At 43.9% G+C, this 20,075-nt stretch overlaps 1 protein-coding gene and 1 long non-coding RNA gene across 8 annotated transcripts in view; one reads left to right on the top strand and one right to left on the bottom strand.

Annotated features, from left to right (window-relative positions):
- Positions 1-237: 237 nt before the first annotated feature.
- Positions 238-3,735, bottom strand: LOC138783040 (uncharacterized). The gene is made up of 3 exons (XR_011361620.1): positions 3,660-3,735; positions 1,099-1,193; positions 238-915 (listed from the first exon to the last, which is right to left on the bottom strand). It is a non-coding gene; the product is annotated as an uncharacterized lncRNA (long non-coding RNA).
- LOC138783039 (fibrocystin-L-like) overlaps positions 2,500-20,075 on the top strand; it is a 161,519-nt gene continuing 143,943 nt past the window's right edge. For 2 of the 7 annotated variants that reach the window (XM_069957191.1, XM_069957186.1), the window contains exons 1-5: positions 3,178-3,294; positions 5,478-5,544; positions 6,401-6,481; positions 13,980-14,124; positions 15,724-15,835. In XM_069957191.1, coding sequence (XP_069813292.1) covers positions 3,190-3,294; positions 5,478-5,544; positions 6,401-6,481; positions 13,980-14,124; positions 15,724-15,835 — 510 coding nt within the window. In that variant the 5' untranslated portion in view covers positions 3,178-3,189. Of the gene's footprint in view, positions 2,561-3,177; positions 3,295-3,817; positions 3,907-4,081; positions 4,108-4,177; positions 4,263-5,477; positions 5,545-6,400; positions 6,482-13,979; positions 14,125-14,788; positions 14,822-15,723; positions 15,836-20,075 lie in introns of those variants that run through there. The other 5 variants (XM_069957188.1, XM_069957187.1, XM_069957189.1 and 2 more) reach the window with 5 other exon arrangements.

The raw sequence follows: 20,075 nt of genomic DNA, 5'->3' as shown, positions 1-20,075 counted from the left end.
ACAGGTAATAGGAAGTAAAGTAAATCAGTCTGCCGGCAGAGCAAGACGTACACCTGTCACCTGCTAAGTCTAGTTTCTCACATAGGCTTAAAGCCAGGTAAGTGTATAAAAACAAAATAAATCTAATTTATCACCTAAAAACATAATAATAGCAAATAAATAATGTTGGATTGTTGATCATTAGAGAGAGAGAGAGAGAGAGAGAGAGAAAGAAGATAGATAGATAGATGGATAGATAGGAGATAGATAGGAGATAGATAGATAGGAGATAGATAGATAGATCAAATACTCATCTAAGTAACTTTTATGAATAACTACTACTACTCCTAATAATAATAATAATTAGAGATGAGCGAACTTTTCAAAAGTGTAGTTCAGCAGGTTCGGGTAGTTCGGTAGGTTCGTTTGGACGGAACCTAATACAAACCGCACTAACACAGCAAAACAATTGCAAGTGTTTCGTGTAATGCGGTTCACAAAGTTTGCTCATCTATACATGTCCAAGTTCCTTCTGTGCCCTTCTTCTCTGGTCTATGGTGTCCCCTGCAGCTGCCAAAATCCTGTTCAGCCAATCATTAACTGAGATGGGACAGCGCCGCAGTTAATGATTGGCTAAGCAAGCTGTCACTCTTTTCTTGAAAGGGACATCCTGCTCAGCCAATTACTGGTCCCGGTGCTGTCCTATTTCAGTCAGTCAGTGATTGGCTGAGCGGGCTGGAAGAGGTTGAAAACACAGGTAACTCAGAGGAAGACACTGGGGGAGCGTGGACTGGTATGGGGGACTGGGGGAGTATGCCATTTTCTTTGTTTTTTAGACGTGTGGCAGCCATTTTTATTTATGAGCTTGTTGCAAAAAGTTCGGATATTTTTCAAATTTCAGTACGAATCCTGGTTCGGAAGATTCAGTTCGCTCATCTATAATAATAATAAAAATAATAATAGTATGAAGTAATAGTAATAACTTATTTGTTTCAACTGAGCAGTAATATAACATTATGCAATTATCTGACATTATTTTCTCCCAACTCCATCTGAAATGTGTTCATCATAACTGTATTTTTTTAAAAGCTTGTCATTACTTTACTGGTATGTTTATACCTCTGTGGGCAGCTATGCTGTATTTGCTCCAATCTATCTTGTTCTCCACTTGGCAAAAAAACCTGTCTGATATGTCTGATGGGTTTATCAGTTTCCTATACAAAAAAAAAAAAGAGAGAGAAATAAGATAAGTGATGGGAATCTGCGCACAACAACGTAGTATATGTTGATGCTATAGTAGCCAAAAGGATATAAATGTGCATTGTTAGTGAATGGAAAGGTCCCTCCATACTTCTGCATCCCCACCCCCATCTCCGTATTGGGCCCCCGAATTCTGAATTACAAATAGAGCCACGGATATGGCACATTTATTCATTCCTTTGGAGCGACTGATTGAGCCGAGTATGCCAGAAGAGCACTGTACTCGGCTCCTTCCATCGGCTCCATAGGAATGAATAGAGCAGTAGGTCACGTGCCATACCCGCGGTTCTATTTTATTCATAATACAGAAGTCAGGGGCCCCGATATGAAGAGCGGCGGGGGGAAGGGGGGGTACAGAGGTCGGACCCCCCACAATCTCCTACTTTTCCCCTATCCTGTGGATAGGGGAAATGTTGATTTTCCTGGGATAACCCTTTAAGGCTGGATTCACTCAGGCAGAAAAATACACAGTTCAAGACAGAAGAAATACATTTGAACATCTGAGGTTTTATGTTACTTTTATATTTTAGAAGCTTTTTTATTGCACTTTTTGAAGTTTATTTTTTTTTGCACAAGGAACTTAGTGACTCAGAACTGTTGCCTTGCAAAATTGGGGTTCAGCAGTTATCACTGTTGCCTTGCAGCTTTGGGGTTCATTGGACAGCTCTGCTATCTTCCAGCATTGGAGTTCAGCCTTTACACAGAGTGATTTATCTGACAGATTTTTGAAGCCAAAACCAGGAACAGATGTGGTGTCCCACCACGGGTGTTGCTAGTTTGAACACCCCTCGCGAAAGCCTTGTACTGTAAGAAACAATGTGGTAATGAAGGTGTATATTTGAGTTTTACCACAAGAGGTCACTGTCTATTTATTTGTAACTGTTGCACAGCTGTAGTCATGTAAGGGTTATTGTTTTGTCTTTGATCTGTACACCAATGAGAGTTACTCTTTTCTTTGACCTATCTATATCACCTAGAAACCAGCTACACCAGCTTGGGTCATTTCCCTTTTCTGTGGGTGGCGGCACCAACAGTCCGGCTGGGTCATCTCTCCACTCCAGACCACCGTGATAAGCGCCCAAGGGACCCATCACAACCGGACACTGACCATTGGGGAAAAGTATAGCCAGCCACAAAAAAACTAAAAGCAGGTGTGCCTTCATACCTGTGTGCTGAGTTAGCACTGGCGTCACGACAACATACCACCTGACTGAGCTATACTCCACCGACCAACCACCACAGTAGTGGAGTCACACAGTACCATCTAGCAAGTGACCGGTTGACGCTGCCACAGGTGGCCCACCACACAGACTATAAACAGGTCATAAAGGAAAGCTTGAGATTTCTCCTCTTTTCAAATCCATTCCTGGCTTTGGCTTTAAAAATCTGTCAGATAAATCTCTGTGTGTAACCGCACCATTAGAGTTCAGCGGTTATCACTATTGCCTTGCAGCATTAGGGTTCACTGGTTGCCAATGTTGCCTTGCAGTGCTGCGGTTTAGCATTAAGCATTGGTGGGGTCCTGGGTTAAAATCCAACTAAGAAAAACATCTTCATGGGATATGCATGTTCTCAGTGTGTTTGCATGGGTTTCCATGCCTCCTATCCCAGCTATACCCGTTCATGCTGTGCCTCCTCTTAAGTCTACACCCTGCTCTGTGCCATTTCTTTCCTACCCCAAGGCCATGTTCACACAACGTAACTTTTGTATTAATTACGGCTATTGTTGCCGATTTGCAACAACGGACGCTATTAATACAAAAGTTGCGTTGCACTGCAGTCATAGGGAATTCCGGCCGGAGTGTATATATTTATTGAATAGCGGCCACACAACACTGACAGCTCAAACAATGGAGAGTGCGGCTATGGTGACGTGGCATGCGGGCACACACAGATGCACCCACATCCCAGAATTCAGCACAAATGAAGATCACTGCAGTACTGGGGGGGATGATCTTCACTGACACGGCCAGGTCACAGAATGGCCGGTGTCTAACAATGTATGAACACGGCCTAAGGCTGCTTAGAGGAAATGATCACACTTATCATCCTATAGTAAGATTCTCTTAGTTGTTAATAGGCTGGAATCACAGCCCAGCTTACATTTCTCTGGTAAAACTAAAGTGAGTGGTTGCTATGGGCAACTATAAGACAGTGTGATGAATCCCCCTCTCCTGCTTCCTGCACACATATGTATATATATATATATATATATATATATATATATATATATATATATATATATGTATGTTTTTGTGGTCAGCAAAACCATAGAGGGTAAAACACATGGGCGCTGTTAGTCATCTGCAATTACAGACCGTGAGGCCAAAAAAAAAGTCTATGGAGCCCAGACTGCAAATACAGTCCACATAATGGCTTGTTCTGTTTTTGCTGTCTGGATAGCAGGTGAATGGACAGACCTTGGCATCCTCAGTGTGTATAGGACTATAACAGGACTTATAGGGGGAGATTTATTTAGGTAAAACTGGCCCAGGTGCCCCTAGCAACCAATCAGATTCCACCTTTCATTCCTCACAGACTCTTTGGAAAATGAAAGGTGGAATCTGATTGGTTGCTAGGGGCAACTGAGACAGTTTCACTTTACACCATGTTTGATAAATCTCCCCCACAGTGTCTGGACCACAAATGACGGCATATTTTATATTGGTATTACCTCTATTTTTAGGGACAGTAATACAGAGCAAATGTGGGAAAAACTTATCAATGCTTGTGCAGAGGAACAGTAGCACATTCGCCCATAGCAACCAATCAGATTCCTGCTTTCATTTTTTTAAAGACTTTTGAAAAATGAAAGCGGCAATCTGATTGGTTGCTATAGGCGACTGCTTCACTGTTCCTCTTCACAAGGTTGGATGTATCTCCCATTTTGTGTTTATTTTAGGAACTTGCATAATACCAATAAAACCACTGTGGTAGCCCAAAATACCCTTATTATCCCAAGTGCTATGTAACTTTGAGAAGTATTTACATAACGCACAAAGATTTAAAATCCCCCCAAACAGGTAGAAGTGGGGGAATATACAGGTCACTCATGGATGCTGGCGGCCGTCAGCCTGTATACTTTAGTGAAATGCGGTCCAGTTGCAGTCTAGATCAGCGATATTAGTCTCCCTCCCTGTGCTGGGTTTTCATTAAAAGCTGCCTCTCATCTCCCCTCTCAGAGAACACAGTACAGGGAGTGAGACTTAGGGTGGTATTACACGGAACGATTATCGTTAGAAAAATCGTTAAATCGTTCGGATTTGAACGATAATCATTTCGTGTAATAGCAGGCAGCGATTAAAAGACCAACGAGAAATCGTTGATCTTTTAATAGGATCCGGACCTATTTTTATAGTTTGATCGTTTGCTCATCGTTCGCACATCGTTCGGTGGAATAAGAATTCACAGCTGAATTGTACGCAATAGCGACGACTAAACGACCGCAAGAACGATCATAAATAACGATCATCGTTTCGTGTACTTGGGCGAACGATTTTGGGTCGTTTGCCTTAGCGGTCGTTTAAGATCGTTTATCGTTAATCGTTAGTCGTCGGAAAATTGCTTGGTGTAATAGTACCCTTAGGGGGCCTTTACACAGAGAGATTTATCTGACAGATTTTTGAAGCCAAAGCCAGGAACAGACTATAAACAGGGAACAGGTCATAAAAGAAAGACTGAGATTTCTCCTCTTTTCAAATCTGTTCCTGGCTTTGGCTTCCAAATCTGTCAGATAAATCTCTTTGTGTAAACGCACCATTAGTCTCTTAGTAAATGTGTCTGAAGTGCATGGGGATGGGGTACAAGTACGCTGTTCTTGATAAATGTCCCCCAATATGTATAATCTTTTTCCCCGAGAAGTTTTTTTTTTTTATATATATATTGGCACAGAGGCAGGGGTTGATTCTGTGCTGCTAGTAAGCCCAACAATCTAATTTGTTGCTCATCTTACGTGACAGTGAATGGGGTTATTTCTACAGTATGTGCCATGATGTAAGGCTGGGCGGGACAGAAATCTTTGTAGTAAATCTGCCTTGTGTTGGACCGTCACAATTTGAATAAAACTGCTGCGTTTTAGTGCCAAAAGGACGTCTGTCTGGAAAAATAGCTGCAAAGCAGCTAAAAAAAAAAGACTTTAAACATAGCCTGTCAAAGTTATTCCTGAATATCTATGTAGATTATCAATAGTGAATTGCATTTAAAGTTGTCTTATTTAATTTTGTTTTGTGTTTCTGCAGCCCCGGCTGGTGGCGGGCACTATGTTTCTCGGACTTATACTTCTCTTTGCCTTCATTACTTTAACAGGTATGTACAGAATAAACCTAACTTAAAGGGATACTCCAGCGAAAATATTCTACTTTCAAATCAAATGATTTCTGAAAGTTATATAGATTTGTAATTCACTTCTATTTAAAAATCTCAAATCGTCCCATATTTATTAGCAGCTGTATGTCCTGCAGGAAATGTTTTCTGTTCATTGCTCTCCGCTGCCACCTCTGTCCGAGACAGGAATTGTCCAGAGCAGGAGAGGTTTTCTATGGGGATTTGCTGCTGCTCTGGACAGTTCCTGTCATGGACAGAGGTGGCAGCAGAGGGCACTGTGTCAGACTAAAAAGAATACACCATTTCCTGTAGGACATACAGCAGCTGATACTGGAAGGACAAGATATTTAGAAACAGAAGTAAATTACCAATCTATATATAACTTTCTGAAACCAGTTGATTTGAAAGAAAAATATTTTTGCCGGAGTATCCCTTTAATTACATGTGAACAATACTACTTGCACTACAACTTGCAGTTTAGTGGAAAGTTTCTCTATTGTTGTGCTGTTTCTGTAAGTCATTCATTTGTAAACTTGTCTGACAAGGGGATCTTTTGAATCCCGAAAGCTCACAATTATAATAATTTTTTTGTTGGCCAATAAAGGTACAGTATCACTTCTAAAATACTTTGATCAAAAGTATTTACCACCATATCTGCAACATTTCCAGCATCAAATCTGCAGTGTGTTAATCTATATTTCAAATATTATTTAAAAAGAAAATAAAAATGTGAAAATAGGTTGAAAACTTTTTTTTTAGAAAGATTAAAAAAACAAAAAACTCATGGTAAACGAGCTAAACGCTAAACTTGTTTTCATATCATTGACTATTTCCACAGATGGACAAACCATAGTCTCCCAGGTTACACCATATTATGGAGGCGTGAACGGAGCAACAAGAGTTACCATCATGGGACGTGGTGGGTGCCCTATACTGATCATACTATCCAAAGTAAAGAGATTTAAAGAGAACGTGTCATTACATTTTGGAATATTAAACCTCCAGCATGTCTTTATGTAGCCATAGTTTAGTGTCCCAGAGAACTCTGCCCTTTTCTATCATCTAAGAATAAAATTGATGTCAACCAGTGTCTGTATTGGAGGGCTCACCCGGAGGAAGCGGAGGCGCGCTCACCCTCCCATACAGACAGTGCGGGACACTGAGGCCAGCAGGATTTCGATGTCTGTAGCAAACAATGGCCATTGTTCAATACATTATGCGCAACAATGGCTGTTATTTGCATTGACTTTGCATTGATTTTATAAAGTTATTTTACTTTGTACAATAAACATACTTTTGGTGCCTAGCAGCACTAAGGGCCCGTTCATACTACGGAATCAGCATAGAGATTCTGCTTGGAACCCACCGCCCATGGACGCTGAATCCCGCCTGCTATCTTTTTCAATGTGAGGCCTTGTGAACCTCTCTGCTCAATAGAGCCTATGGAAAGGGTGGAACTTCAAGCGCATGGAGTGCGCATGGAATGGGCTGAAAGTTATCCGCACAGATTCCGTAGTGTGCACATACCCTAAAAGCAGATTCTGCTTCAAATCCCTTGCCTATTTTTCACTGTGAACATACCCAATGGGATAACACAACCCCTCTGCTGCTGTTTGTGTTCGGAACTGCAGGGATATAATCCAGATTACCTGTTCTATTCTAGCGCTGCTAAGAAGCACTGTACAGAGCAGAATTTGTTCCTCTGTGTACGGTATATTCCTATATACAGTATATGGGGGGAGGAGGCTTCCCAACATGATCGTGGTTTCCAGCAGCCTCTGGAGAGGGAGCGGTGATTACAATCACCACTCACTGGGCAGAGGCTGGCGGACACCACAATCATGTTGGGCAGCCTCCTCCCCCATATACTGTATATAAGAATATACAGTACATGGGGGAACAACCCTGATTTATACAGTGCTGCTCAGCAGTGCTAGAATACAGTCATGGCCAAAAGTTGTTGAGAATGACACAAATATTCTATTTTCACGTGATCTGCTGCTCTATGGTTTTTATGTGTGTTTGTCAGATGTTTTTATCACATACAGAAATATAATTGCAATCATATTATGAGTAACAAAAGCTTATATTGACAGTTAGAATGAGTTAATGCAGCAAGTCAATATTTGCAGTGTCGACCCTTCTTCTTCAGGACCTCTGCAATTCTCCCTGGCTGCTCTCAATCAACTTCTGGACCAAATCCTGACTGATAGCCGTCCATTCTTGCACAATCAATGCTTGCATTTTGTCAGAATTTGTTGGTTTTTGTTTGTCCACCCGTTCTCAATGGGATTAAGATCTGGGGAGTTTCCAGGCCATGGATCCAAAATCTCCATTTTTGTTCCCTGAGCCATTTAGTTATCACCTTTGCTTTATGGCAAGGTGCTCCATCATGGTGGAAAAGGCATTGTTTATCGCCAAACTGCTCTTGGACGGTTGGGAGAAGTTGCTCTTGGAGGACATTCTTGTATCATTCTTTATTCATGGCTGTGTTTTTAGGCAAGACTGTGAGAGAGCCGATTCCCTTGGCTGAGAAGCAACCCCACACATGAATGGTTTCAGGATGCTTTACAGTTGGTATGAGACAAGACTGGTGGTAGCACTCACCTCGTCTTCTCTGAATAAGCTGTTTTCCAGATGTCCCAAACATTTGGAAAGGGAATTCATCAGAGAAAATGACTTTACCCCAGTCCTCAGCAGTCCACTCCCTGTACCTTTTGCAGAATATCAGTTTGTCCCTGATGTTTTTATCTGGAGAGAAGTGGCTTCTTTGCTGCCCTCCTTGAGACCAGGCCTTGCTTGAAGAGTCTCCACCTCACAGTGCGTGCAGATGCACTCACACCTGCCTACTGCCATTCCTGAGCAAGCTCTGCACTGCTGGTAGTCCGGTCCCGCAGCTGAAACACTTTTAAGAGATGGTCCTGGCGCTTGATGGTCTTTCTTTGGCACCCTGGAGCCTTTTTGGCAACAATGCAACCTCTCTCCTTGAAGTTCTTAATGATGCGATAGATTGTTGACTGAGATGTAATCTTTCTAGCTGCGATACTCTTCCCTGTTAGGCCATTTCTGTGCAGTCCAATGATGACTGCATGTTTTCCTTTAGAGATAACCATGGTTAACAGAAGAGAAACAATGATGCAAAGCACCAGCCTCCTTTTAAAGTGTCCAGTGGTGTCATTCTTATGGTCCTTTTACACGGAACAATTTATCGTAATCGTACGTGTAAACGCAGTGAGCGATCAAACGACGAGCGATAAATCGTTCATTTTGATCTTTTAACATGTTCTCAAATCATCGTTGATCGTTCGCAAAAAATTTGCAGATCATTCAGTGTAAACCGTCTTTCAACGATTTCACCTATGTGTGAGGCTTAAACGATCGCAAAACGATCGCATAGCGAATTTTCTGTACGATGTATCGTTCCGTCTAAACGCTGATCGTTATAAAAAAAACATTGTTCATTCAAAATCAATAATCGTGCGATCGGGCGAATTATCGCTCCGTGTAACTTACTTAATCGTGACAGATTGATCTCCAGCCCTGTCCTCATCATCACCCACACCTGTGTTAATGGAGCAATCACTGAAACAATGTTAGCTGGTCCTTTTAAGGCAGGGCTGTAATGATGTTGAAATGTATTTTGGGGAATAAAGTTAATTTTCTAGGCAAATATTGACTTTGCAAGTAATTGCTGTTAAGCTGATCACTCTTTATAACATTCTGGAGTATATGCAAATTGCCATTTTAAAAACTGAAGCAGTAGACTTTGTAAAAATTAATATTTGTATCATTCTCAAAATTTTTGGCAATGACTGTAGAGCAGGTAATTGGGAACTACAGGGATTACAGCCTTGCAGTTCCCAAGACAAACCGTGGTGGCAGCAGAGAGGTTGTTTCACTCCTTAATGCTGCCAGGCATTGAAAGTATGTTTGTAAATAAAAACAATATATATATATATATTTTTTTTTTAAAGGGAACCTGTCGACCCCCGTGCCGGGGTGACAGGCTCCCAACCCCCCGTTAGAGCACCCTATACTCACCTCATCGCGCCTGCAGCCCGGCGTGCGCTGAGAGATGAGTCCAACGCTCATAGAGAATGACGGGAGAGTCCAGCGCTCCGTCATTCTCTATGAGCATTGGACTCATCTCTCAGTGTGACCCGACCATCTTCAGAAGCGGGACCCGGCGCGATGAGGTGAGTATAGGGGGTTCTAACGGGGTACACTGACACAGGGATAGAACGTTCTTTCCACGGTTACCGGGCCGGTGCTCAAGCACTGGAGGTAGCCCTGCCCGCCCCCAGTGGGAGGGAATTCCCTCTATGAAGCGGCTCCTTTAATTCTAAGGGAGCCGCGTCATAGAGAGGAGGGAATTCCCTCCCACTGGGGACGGGCCGGGCTACCTCCAGTGCTTGAGCACCGGCTGGTAACCGTGGAAAGAACAGCACCGTACAGGGGAATCGGGCCACGGTTCAAAAAATGGACCGCGGCACCAGCTTTCCCGTGATGGTGCCGTTCTATCCCTGTGTCAAGTTAAAGAGGACGTACCTGGTAGTACATCCTCTTTAAGGCTATTTTCACATGTAGTATGAGACCGGCCGTTCCGTGACCCAGAACAGCCGGTCTCAAAAAAGATCATCCCAGCCCGTAATGCCGGAGAGTTCTGATGCTGGCACATCCATGCGCACCCACATCAGAACTCCCCACTGCACACTATGAAGCGCGCTGCCGGAGCCACTCACTCCATTGTGTGCACTGACATGTCAGTTTTCTACGGCACCACTAGGGATCCCGGCCGGAGTGTATACCATGTATATACACTCCGGCCGGGATTCCCTCGGCCTGCAGCACAGTGTAGGTTCTGTACCAATCACGGCCGTTGCAACAACGGCCGTGATTAGTACGGAACTTACGTTGGGTGAACATGGCTTACGGGTAAAAACACACATGACTGATCCACAGCGGATTTCTCGCTGCGGATCAGTTGTGTGTGTTTGTGCCCTAAATGTTTTAACCTTTTTTCCACCTCTAGTCTCCAGTAGCTTTAGGTGCACACAAATGACAACAATGTTTTTAATGTAATGGCAATAGCAGGTTAGATAAAATCTTGTGCACTCACCGGTAAAGCAGTCTTCAGTAGTTTATTAGTATCAGATCATCACAGGGAGGGGCGGGTGGAATAGGTGTGGGAGCGTCTCTCCAATCACAACCGTTTCATGCTGCACCTATTCCACCCTCCCCCCTCCCTATGATGATCTGATACTAATAAACTACTGAAGACTGCTTTACCGGTGAGTGCACAAGATTTTATCTAACCTGCTATTGCCATTCATTGTCTCCTTTTCACCGCTGCACCCCGGCTCATGTCCAGTAGTTTCATCATTGTCACCATACCTCATCCCATACTTCCATACTAGCCTATACACCCCTAATGCTGGCGCTGCCCTGTACTGACTGTGTTTACACCACAAGGGCCACAAAGTAAACAGGGATTTTTCCAATCCTTCACTGACAGTGGATTCACACTTCCTCATCAGGCCCCTATATGCATAGGCTGCTCACTTGCCACAATATCTCATAAAACAAGTTTTGCAAGGCTGCATTCACAGTAGAAGACATAAAGTCTTACGTCGTAACTAGAAAACCTGTACAAAAATTCTTAAATGACCAGTTACTGTACATTTTTTGCAGGTCAAGTATAATATTAAACCTACGGTAGATGAATAAGATGCACATAACTACAGGGCCAGAAATCTGTCTTTCCAACAGGGACTACCGCTTTGTTCATTTCCTCCAGTTAACCTGCACAATAAAGTTCCCGTCATCCCACCCTTATACTGTACACATACTCAATTTAACCCTAGAATGCGGATCGGGGGCCTTTTAGGATGGTAGAATCTGCCCGTGCATAGAATCGAGTCTATGACACGGACGGACACGCACACGTCTGCCTCAGTCCGCGAGCTGCAATATGCATGACGAGTTGTCCGTCGCCATTCTGTAGTGTGCACGTACCCTAATACAGTAGGAGTGGAGTGCGAGCACTGATTATGTAAGGTGCACGCTCCATTCACTGATAGCAGTAAATTGGTGTAACTCAATAGGAGTTTACAGGAGTTTACAGTGCAGTAATATGAACTGCGTCTTCTCTGGTTCCAGTGAATTCCTACAGGCACCCAGTTACTTGGTAAACTGGACACTTGGTTGGCAGCTACAATGAAACATCCCCCACAAACAGCCCTCCTATCCTCTCCTCTCTGACCCTATATCGCTGTTAGTCTCTCCCTGCTCTGCTGTAACTGCCTGCTGCCATCCTGCTCTCTCCTCTATATACAGCCGACTGGCCACCTCTGTTACCGAACCTCCTTATATAGACAGTGGCGGTCTTTGGCACCAAGCACCCCAAGCGATTGCTTGGGGCCCCTGACATCCAGGGGGGCCCCCACGCCCCGATCTTGTGCTCAAGACCGCTGGACAGGGCCACTGCCCCGCTCGCTGTTGCCATCTGAACTGTAACTATGAGCACTCGTAATGAGCGATCATAGTTACATGCAGCAGCACTGACAGGGCGGGAGACATTGGCCCCCTTCCTGTCAGTCACTCTTGTAGCCGCAGGAAGGGTTTTCCCTGCGGTCACAAGTGGCAGCTTTGTCCTTGTGGTGCCGGTGCTCCAGTGCCATCACTGGAGCATCGGCGCCAGGACAAGGTGAGTGCAGCCTCTTGTGATCGCAGGGAAAATCCTTCCTGCGGCCACAAGAGTGAAGAGAAGAGGAGACGCCCAGACCTAGGTGAGTATAAGTGTTTTATTGTGTTATATACTATATGGGAGGGGGAGCACACAGGGATCTGTTTAACTGGGGGACCGCACATCGGGGTCTATATAAATGGGGGGAGCACACAGGGGGGCTATATAACAGGGGGAGCACACAGGGGGGCTATAGACTACTGGGGCTTCACAGAGGGGTCTTTATACTACTGGGGGCAGCACACAGGGGGTCTATATACTACTGGGGCTGCAGAATGGGGTCTATATACAACTTGAAGAGCACACAGGAAGTCTATATCCAAGTGGGGGAGCACACAAGGGGGGGCTATATACTACTGGGGGAGCACACAGGGGTCTATATACTACTGGTGGGGCACACAGGGGGTCTATATACTATTGGAGGAACATACAGGGGGTCTATATAGTACTTGTGAGGCACACAGGTGGTCTATATATAACTGGGGGATCACACAGGGGTCTGTATACTACTGGGGCAGCACACAAGGGGTCTATATAATACTGGTGGGGCACACAGGGGGTCTATATACTACTGGGGGAACCACACAGGGGGTTTATATACTACTTGAGGAGCACACAGGGGTCTATATCCAAGTGGGGGAGCACACAGGAGGTCTATATCCAAGTAGGGGAGCACACAGGGGGGCTAAATACCCCTGAGGGAGCACACAGGGGGCCTATATACTAGTGGGGGAGCACACAGGGGGTATATAAAACTGGGGGCAGCACACAGGGGGTCTATATACAACTGGGGCAGCACACAGGAGGTCTATATACTTCTGGGGGAGCACACGGGGGGGCTATATATAACTGGGGGAACACACAGGGGTCTATATACTACTGGGGGAAGCAAACAAGGGGTATATACAACTGGGGGCAGGACACAAGGGGTATAAACTATTGGGGGAAGCACACAAGGAGTATATATTACTGGCGGTAGCGCACAAGGGGTATATACTACTGGGGGCAACACACAGCGGTCTATTGTTTTGGACCGCGTGTCAAGGGGGGGCCCCAGACATAACTTTGCTTGGGGCCCCAGAAATGCCAAGACCGCCCCTGTATATAGAGGGGCAGGTGCTGACATCACAGAGGGGCCTGCAGCTGATTGGATGGGCACTAGAGATTATGGTTAATGCCTTTCTCCTGCCTATTGATGCTCCAGACAGCATGTACTGCTGCCATTTTGGTTTGTTGTTTTTTTTGCACATTTCCTAACCAATTGGCGGGAATTCGCTTCACAGAACGAAGCAAATTGACAGCACAATTCACAGTGAATTTTGATTTTCTCATCTCTACCTATGATACTGTATGTAGAAATGTAGCAGACATTTTCTAACATGTAAATGTTGATAAATTAATTACATATTTACAAGCATTGTCTCATATTACATTGAAAGGGGAAAAACATGTCGGGAAATGCTTAGGGTACTCTACAACACATCCATCAGCAACTGCATGTCTATGGAGACAACTCAACTTCCTTCTGACTTTAAATGAGGGTCAAACAGGTTGGATTACATGCCAGCATTTTATTTACAATGTTATACATTTCTATATGTGGGTTTTTTATGTCATAGTATACATTGACATTAGTACAATGGTTATCTTTATAACTTTCTGCACTATTCAGGTTTTGCAGATGCCAATCAGTTCAACTACGGAGATGGAAACAGCAATCTGGGGAACAGCGTCCAGTTTATTTCGTCAACCCTTTCCATCCCGTGTGATGTAGAGAAAGATGCCAGTCACGGCACACAGATCATCTGCTACACCAGGTACTGTGTCTAGCAACAGGTGCACAGAGGATCGGGAGACATATGGATCCCTTTAGTTCTGCTTTGGCAGTTTTCGCGCACCACCAAATTTGACATTAAATAATAATAATAATAATAATAATAATAATAATAATAAGTACACTTGATGGGGGTGTAGTTGTAGGTATGGGGAGGATATGTTTACTGGCTGACAATGTGTTTCAGCTATTGAGCCTCACTGCATGGCCAAAAGGACATTTTGAATTGACCAGTTCGTATAGTTGAAAAAATAATGCATGGACATTTAAAATGGAACACCTTCAAAACAGCTAAAAATTGCCAAATCTACACTCCTCTACAGCAGTCCCTGCCCCCTACATGCTGTTCTTTGGTTATCTTATACACATGCCAGCTGTCCTTATACACATAAGGTTCTTAGTAGGTCCTATTGACATTACACATTCAACATAATTTATCATATTACTCCTAGAGAGGAGTCATCATCAATTATTTTTCCAAGGAATCCTTTACGCACAATGGGGGAGATTTATCAAACATGGTGTATAGTGAAACTGGCTCAGTTGCCCCTAGCAACCAATCAGATTCCACCTTTCATTTTCCAAAGAGTCTGTGAGGAATGAAAGGTGGAATCTGATTGGTTGCTAGGGGCAACTGAGCCAGTTTCACTTCACACCATGTTTGATAAATCTCTCCCAATGTGGGTAAAGTTCTGTAAAATTTTGTCGAAATTAGATATTTCTGGGAATGCTTATCTATTTCATTGAATGCTTATCAGCCAAACACGTCCATATTGCCCTGTGCAATATAGCCAGCGATTAGTCATCAGTTCATCAGCCAATTGCTTTGTTTGGATTTGCCACAAATCTCATCTGTAATGATGGAAGCAAAAGGTCACATGTACAATCCACTGTTCATTTACAACATGTGTCGGACAGGTACTACAACAGTTTGAGATACATAATAGCTTTATACCAGTCCAGCTGTATTTGGTGGCACTAAAATGTTTAATAGCTTACTTCCATGCTGACATATGAGCAATTGAAGTGACAGGTCTGCCATGTATGGCAGAAGAGTTCCTAATTTTAATTTACACTAATGGACTTTTAGGCCACGTTCACACAATGTATGAAAGCGGCCGATCTGTGACACAATCGTGTCACAGAACAACCGCTCTCTGTGAAGTCCAACCCAGCCTGTACTGCAGTACCAGCCGGATGAACTTCATTTCTTTTCAATTGTAATACGGCACATTCGGGTGGGCCCACCTTCCAATTAACCATTGCAGACAATGTAAAGTACGGCGGGAGATGCTCTTTACATTGGCTGCACTTTAAATTTTGTGCGGCCACTATTCAATGAATAACGGCCACACAAAATTGACATGTCAGTTTGGAGTGCGGCCGCATGGAATCCCAGCTGGGGTGTATACTGTGTGCATACACTCCGGTCGGGATTTCATAGAAAACAATGTTATTTGATCTTTCCACTAAATAACGACTGTTGTTGCAATCCCGTTAGTTAGTGAATATGTTATTTTCTCTTAATATTAATGAACATGGAAATAAATATATATATATATAAATTTTTTCTATGTTGCAGGCCCATGCCAGGAGATTCTTACAAAGTGAGAGTGAGTGTTGATGGCATTCCTGTTGACCCCAGCAACATCTGTAATGGATACCAACAGTATTACTGGCAGTGTGGATTTCTGGTATGTAAACACGGTCCATATACACATATATTGACATGAGCGAACACAAAAATACTCTAATGCTCCTTATTTGTGTTGAGTATTCTTATTAAAGTCCATGGGTGATTAGAGCATGTTTTCAGGAGCCCCTTACTTTGCAGAGGAGAGGGTGTCTGAGCTGCTGCCATCCCCAATCTCCTTTTTTCCCTGCTGCGGCAGACACTACATCCCTATGTTGGGGCACAGGTCTGCCTGCAGCTTGGCTACTCCAGTATCTCCCTCACCTGTTCCCGCTCCTGCCATTCCTTCTCATTGCTGGCATAAGAGTCCCCGCCTCTTAGGGCTTAGTGAAATTTAAGGGGCCAGTGCGCCCTTAATTATTTGCTACCTTGCAGCCCACCTGTAAATATATTTTCTGTCTAGCCCTTGCTGCAGCAAGCCCAACCTGCCTTGCTGCGGGCTCTGGTGAAGACCAGCGGACCCTTAGACTCTGCTCCCTTGTGGGCTTTTCTCCATCATTTGCCATGGCCCAGTGGATGCACATTCTCAAACATTACAGAAGGCTCCAACCATGGTTCCCGAAAAAGTGCCAGATGTCAATGAGATTTCATTGGTCACCCAGCAGATTGACCATCAGTCTCAACAAATGCAGCAATTATCCAACATGATGCAGAAACTTCTTGCGGCTCAACAAACCCCATCTGCGCCTTCATTTCTACCAATGATTGCAGCATCTACCCTCGGTCATAATCTGCATTTGGCACTTCTGTCCCAATTATATGTATTTCTTCAGTTACTGGGGACCCTTAAGTGTGACTATACACTTTCAGACTGAATCAGTAACCCTTTACGTGGGCGCCTTGTACAAGGAGAAAATCATCTTCTACATGCTGTCTCGTCTAGGCCTCTGCCAGGCCTCTCTGCTTTATATAAAGAGTTTGCAGCTGTCTTTCCTGAGAAACAAGCAGAGAGTTTACCTCTTCATTGCCTTTACAACTGCCCATTGATTTTTTTGTCTGGTGCTTCACCCCTTTGGGGAAGAGGTTACCCACCCAATATCAGTTTATATCAAAGAAAAACTGAAGGAAGGGTTTATTTGCAAGTCTTCCTCTCCGGCTGGTGCCGGGTTCTACTTCTTACAAAAACTAATGCAGAGAGAAGAGAAGAGGGAAAGAGGTGGGGGCGCCTCCTGGTGCAATAAAAGATGGTCAGAGTGATAGACACAGAGGAAGCAGTGTTACACTCACCCAGTAGAGTTGTGCTAGGTTATAGGCACAACTCTATATCAGGCTTATAGGGTAGGGACACCGCAGCTCCTGCCGGGGTACGTCCAAGGGAGTCGTACAGTCAGAAGAGATGTATCAGCCGCAACAGGCTTTTAGGACCATGGGGGGTCCCGGCTTGAGTAGGGCGCAGATGTCCAATAACCACAGATTGAGGCGGTTATATCATGGAAGGGGGTTTATTAAAATCACGACGCGTTTCGGCCGCCAAATATAAGGTGGCCTTTCTCAAGTAGTACCAACTACTTGAGAAAGGCCACCTTATATTTGGCGGCCGAAACGCGTCGTGATTTTAATAAACCCCCTTCCATGATATAACCGCCTCAATCTGTGGTTATTGGACATCTGCGCCCTACTCAAGCCGGGACCCCCCATGGTCCTAAAAGCCTGTTGCGGCTGATACATCACTTCTTACAAAAGAAAGTTATTTATCTCCTTTAATATCAATAAGAACTGACATCCTCTGCCATTAAAGGGGAACTCCAGGTAGAGGTAAAAAGAAATTAAACTTCTGCAGAAGCATAAAGCATTACTTACCTGTCTATCCCAGTTCTGAAACTACCAAAAATCCATTTGTTTTGGGGGGTTTTGTTCTGTATTGTGTTTCTGTACTTCCTGGTTGAGCAGTTGTACTTAGTACTACTGGTTCCAAAATGCAATGCTTTCCCTTAGCTGTTCATCACAGTCCTCCACCCTGTCCATTCCCTGTCCAAATCTGTTGCATTACAGTTTCATTGTGTTATTACTGAATTATTTGGCGTACTTTATAATTTCATTGTGGTCCCACCCACACAGCGTTGTGTACCTGTACAGTCTATCTGTAACTCCGATATTGGAATAAAGAACTTTTTAAATATATTTTTTTCTTTTCATCTCCACGCACATATTATGATCAGGTATCTTTTATCTTTGAAGTAGAGCCCCGCAATAAGGACTATCCGATATTACCCTACATGGGATATACTGTGTATGCCTCGTTTTTTGCCCAGGTGTGATTGGCATTGCCGACTCTGATCCTCTGTGCCGTTTAGCATCATGTAATTGTGTTACTGCATCATTTTTGTGAATACGCTGCAGTACTGCAATGAAACTTCAACGTGTTTGAACATAGGCCTAATTTAACTGCAGTGAAGTTGCAGCAGCTGCTTTTGGCCGGTCAGAGATGGTGAATCACTCAGGGGATTGGGAAATCCAGCCCCGCCTCCTGTGACATCTCGCCCTTCCCCCTGTCTCCATCATCAGCCTGTTCTCAGCAAACAAACACAATGTGAGACAGAAGCAAGGAATATTTGTCTCCTAAGGTGGGAGAGCAGTAGGAGCAGGAGACAATGTGAATTGGCACAGAGGCCATTTTTCTTTACTTCCTGAATTTGTGTCAGCTACCGGTGTGGCAGAACCGCACAGATATGGTTATGCATTATATAGACACATCTATATAACTTTTAATATAGGTAGTGGAGAGAAAGAATTCCGCACTCACCGGTCAGCAGAAAAGTGGGTTTATTGATCCATACATCGAAGGCTTTAGCTGGGAGGGGGAAGATGTTACGCAGGTGAGCTCTCTACAGCTACAATTGTTTCTCGCCTACTCGGCGCTTCGTCTGGCTGTGAGAAACGTCAGAGAAAGTAGGAGGTGCATTATATACAAAATCAAGTGACGTGTTAAGACAAAACAGATAAAAGTAAGTGTAAACAACAACAAAAAATAAGTTACAATAATGTATTCATATCGTTTCGCTCGTTCAGGTTGCATGGGCCTGTGGCATCTAATTTCAAGATCCACTGAGTCTCACGTTTCAATAGGAGTTTCAACCTATCAGAGCTGTCCGTAGTGGGGTTAACTCTTTCTAAGCCAAAAAATTGTAAAAGCTTAGTATTAGATTGATGTGCGGTCCTGACGGGCTCAATGAGTCATGGTATGCCCTTGCCCGTGCGCACTGAATATAAATGTTCTTTAAACCGCGTCCATAAAGGGCGCTTGGTTTTGCCAACATAAAATCTATGGCACGGGCAAAGAATGGCGTATATGACATGGGTGGTCCGGCAAGTGATCAAGTCACGAACAAGGCAATCCTGCCCTGCTAGATTAAGAAAGGATGTGTTGTACATCTGTGGACAGTACGCACAAGACCCGCAGCGCTTGTTACCCTCTGGTCTACTGCGTTGGAGTCAGTTCAGACTGTGCTTAGGTGTACCTCTATCTAGGGAGTCGCCTATAGTGGGATTCTTTCTGAAGGTGATAAGGGGTTTTCTATCAGCCACTACAGATAGATCGGGGTCCTGTTGCAAAAGAAACCAATGTTTTTTAATGATATTACTGAGAGTATTTTTCATCTGAGTGTTTTGGAGGACAAATGAGAATCTTTTCTGATCAGGGGCGGTAGGGGAATTAACCTTTGGTCTATACCTGGGACGATGTAGTGTTGACTTGTCTATGGCTGTGGCTCTAGTATAGGCGTTATTGATACAACCGGAGGATAGCCTCTGGCAAGGAGGCGGCGCTTCAGCTCGTCAGCCTGTCGCTGCAAACCAGTATCAGTGTCATTAATGCGCAGCATTTGTCCATAAGGGATAGAGTCAAGGGGGGTGGGAACTCTGATAGTGTAACAATGCATTGGCCGCTATATGCTTGCGAAAGATAGTAGTGTGTAATTCAGTGGGTGTTGCTGTGACTAAAACATTAAGGAACTCTAAACTATTTCCTCCAAAACAAAAGGTGAACAACATGTTACAGGTGTTGGTGTTATTGTGGTATGAGATGAACTGGCTAAATCTCTCTGCAGAACTGTTCCATATAACGAATACCTCATCAACATAACGTTTGTAAACAATTAGATCACCAAAGAAAGGATTTTTGGGGGCATTTCTTTGGTGATCTAATTGTTTACAAACGTTATGTTGATGACGTATTCGTTATATGGAACAGTTCTGCAGAGAGATTTAGCCAGTTCATCTCATACCACAATAACACCAACACC

The sequence above is a fragment of the Dendropsophus ebraccatus genome, chromosome 2 (assembly GCF_027789765.1).
Source record: "Dendropsophus ebraccatus isolate aDenEbr1 chromosome 2, aDenEbr1.pat, whole genome shotgun sequence".
Classification (NCBI taxonomy): Eukaryota; Metazoa; Chordata; class Amphibia; order Anura; family Hylidae; genus Dendropsophus; species Dendropsophus ebraccatus.
The sequence above is the reverse complement of the archived record's forward strand: the minus strand, read 5'-3'. Positions and strand labels throughout refer to the sequence as shown.